Raw genomic sequence first — 2,738 nt, forward strand, 5'->3', positions numbered from 1 at the left:
TCAATAAAAAGCGCTCTCCGTCGTTCGGAAGGGGGCGCCCTTATCGGGATCCCAAGGCGGAACATTGTTTCACTCGACCGATATGCGTATATAAGGTCACCTTTTCGATGCCTCCCCATTCTACGCGGTACTCTCCTAGTTCTGGGGCTCCACTCCGATGAACACGATGCCATCACCCAGCTTGGCTCGTCGTGTTTGCGCGGATCCGTGCCATTACATCATCGTCAAAAGTGTCTCTGTCATCAGCGGCACCACGCTCCCGCGGTCACAATACAAACACCAACCCGCAACTGCGCTTCACGGCGCCGTCAAATCACCACAATAAGACGTCTTCAATTGGGACAGGAACATACCTTGGGCGTCGCTATCCGTGCTTTGCAGGCAGGTATCGCGTCGTTAGAGCGATCAGCGATGTTGAGAGACTCGGCCACTTTACTGTGGCGCACCAATTGCTCCAGCGTGGTACTGGATCTCACACGAGAGTATTATCTGCAGTTCCAACATGGGTACAATACAATCGATAAGGACCGGAGCGCCGTGATTGACCGATATATGGCTAGCGTGTTCCGACCGGACATCGTTTGTCGAGACTTCCAAGGTATTCGAGCCTTTATGGGCCAGTGGGAAAAGTACACGAAGTTAGACCAAGGGCTCGAGATCAAAATGCAGACGATGCGTATCGTGGATAGCGCTGATGATCCGAAGAGTTCCGTGACGGTGCACGCTAGCGCAGAGATGACAGTAATTTTCACGGAAGATACAGTCAAGGTCTTGTATCCTGGATTATTTGATAGGTCGCTGCACAATCTTCAAGACCGTGAGATTGTTGATCATCTTGTAGGCAGTAGCGGCTTAACTCCCGTGGAGCTCGTTCTGAATTTCGACCAGCAAGGCCACGTATTCTCTTTCGAATCGCCGGTAAATTTAGTGGTTACATTACTGAAGGTACTTCGTAGTCCCTCGGATGCTATCCACGAGCATCAGTCGGCTAGCATGACGGCCGACGGCCACTGGCAAGTAGAATACAATACTGAAGAGATAGCAAGGCGAGAACGGATACTGCCGAGACAATTGCTTTAAGCACATACGGGTATCATTGGGTTTTCACACATTTTAACTCCTACTAGTGTTGCTCGAATCTATGCAACACATTCTTCCCTGTAAACCTGCTAGCCCAGATAAAAGACAGCCACGTAAACGGCCTATTTGCGAGTAAAGATAGTGAACGAGTCTGCAAAACCGTTCATCGCACACGGAAGTGTCCGCGGGCGTTTTGAAATGGGTATCTGGTACATAAAGTGCAGCTATTCACACCAATGGCATCCTCAGACTTTCCAACGTAGACGCGGTAGGGTACCGTGAGAAAGAAGGAAACGCGTGCGCCATTCTTGCTTCATTTACCCAACGCCTTCGAGACAACATACAACATAACGGAGCGGTGCTAAGTCCATCTTGATTTACTGACCTATGGACGATACCGTCCATATAAAGCCATTCATTTAAATGTCAAGAGACTTTCTGTAGGGTCGTTGCGATCATTTACCACAAGATCGCCAGCAACTGACCGTGTCATTAAGGCAACATAAGACTCAATTTAGCGCAACTTCAACTAAAGTAATGTTGCCCTTTTATGATAATAAGCGAAAGCTAATATCATTACCTGCAACGGAACCGTGGCCAACGACTGCGAAGGGACCCATTTCTGGACTTACCTACCAAGCTAACCCCAGCGAGGTCCATTGCGTCAATAATGGAGACGCGTCCCGTGTTCACCGCTCAACGCGACTATACATCAAGGGTCGTCGTCCCTCTAACCGGGAAACGCAGAACACCCGACGGCTTCCAGACGGCATTCGAGTCCAAAAGACCTGCTTTTGACTTCCCCCAGCAACGCCCAGCATCTCCAGTTTCGAGTAAAAGGAAGCAACGTAAACCTCCAAACTATCTTCGACACGGAGACCGATGTAGCATTATCAAGAGAGTAGCTGACGGGGAGCCACAGGCATCTTTGGCGCGAGAATTTGGTGTCACACGTGCTGCGGTGTGTCAAATGTACAAGAACCGAGCGGAGATCCTCTCTCGAGACAATGAACCCGAGCAGCTATCTCCATATCCTACTGCACCACCGCAGGCGTCTATAACCCAAGGCACTCCAACTGCCATCAACCGATCGAAAGTGAAGGGTATTCGTCCCAGCAGTACCAATAGAACCGGCGCGTCGGTGCTGCCAGCGCTCACGTCTCGGTCGAAAAGGGTAGAGGGGCTGCTAAGAAGGTTGCAAGATGAAAGGACCAATCCAGTCGACTCCAGACGAGCTGCTGCTCGCCTGACTTTGTGCGTACTAAGTGCTATTGCCCAAATTTTGCTTCTAACTGTTGGTGGTGAGTAGTATATTACTGGAGGAAACTCTAGCGTCTTTTGATTATCAGCAGGATGACGGAGCATTTAGTGGGGCCACGTTTTGTGCGGTAACGATAGGGGACGAAAGCACGTCATTTCTAACAGCATTTCGTCAGATTGATCCTCACGGCTCGACAGGTGCGAGCTGCAACCCCATTTTACCTGCCATAGCGATATCTAGCTAACACGTAGCCAGGTCAAATCCACGTCAAGCCAGAACATGCTGGTAGCCACAGGAATTGGCAGCTGGAATATCTGGATGTTCCAGATAATATCACTGACTTCGACGTGCTACTATTCTCGACCTCGGCAAACGGCGGCGCGGAATGCAAGGCGAT

At 50.1% G+C, this 2,738-nt stretch overlaps 1 protein-coding gene across 1 annotated transcript in view; it reads left to right on the forward strand.

Annotated features, from left to right (window-relative positions):
• Positions 1–411: 411 nt before the first annotated feature.
• Positions 412–2,738, forward strand: part of PITG_20148 (uncharacterized protein) — a gene marked incomplete at both ends in the record, with an annotated part of 3,544 nt that continues 1,217 nt past the window's right edge. Inside the window, 5 exons of the mRNA XM_002895887.1 lie at positions 412–918; positions 1,353–1,438; positions 1,693–2,334; positions 2,517–2,538; positions 2,597–2,688. Of these exons, the coding sequence (XP_002895933.1) occupies positions 412–918; positions 1,353–1,438; positions 1,693–2,334; positions 2,517–2,538; positions 2,597–2,688 (1,349 nt within the window). The remainder of the gene's footprint in view (positions 919–1,352; positions 1,439–1,692; positions 2,335–2,516; positions 2,539–2,596; positions 2,689–2,738) is intronic.

This window comes from Phytophthora infestans, genomic scaffold (assembly GCF_000142945.1).
Source record: "Phytophthora infestans T30-4 supercont1.124 genomic scaffold, whole genome shotgun sequence".
Taxonomy (NCBI): domain Eukaryota; phylum Oomycota; class Peronosporomycetes; order Peronosporales; family Peronosporaceae; genus Phytophthora; species Phytophthora infestans.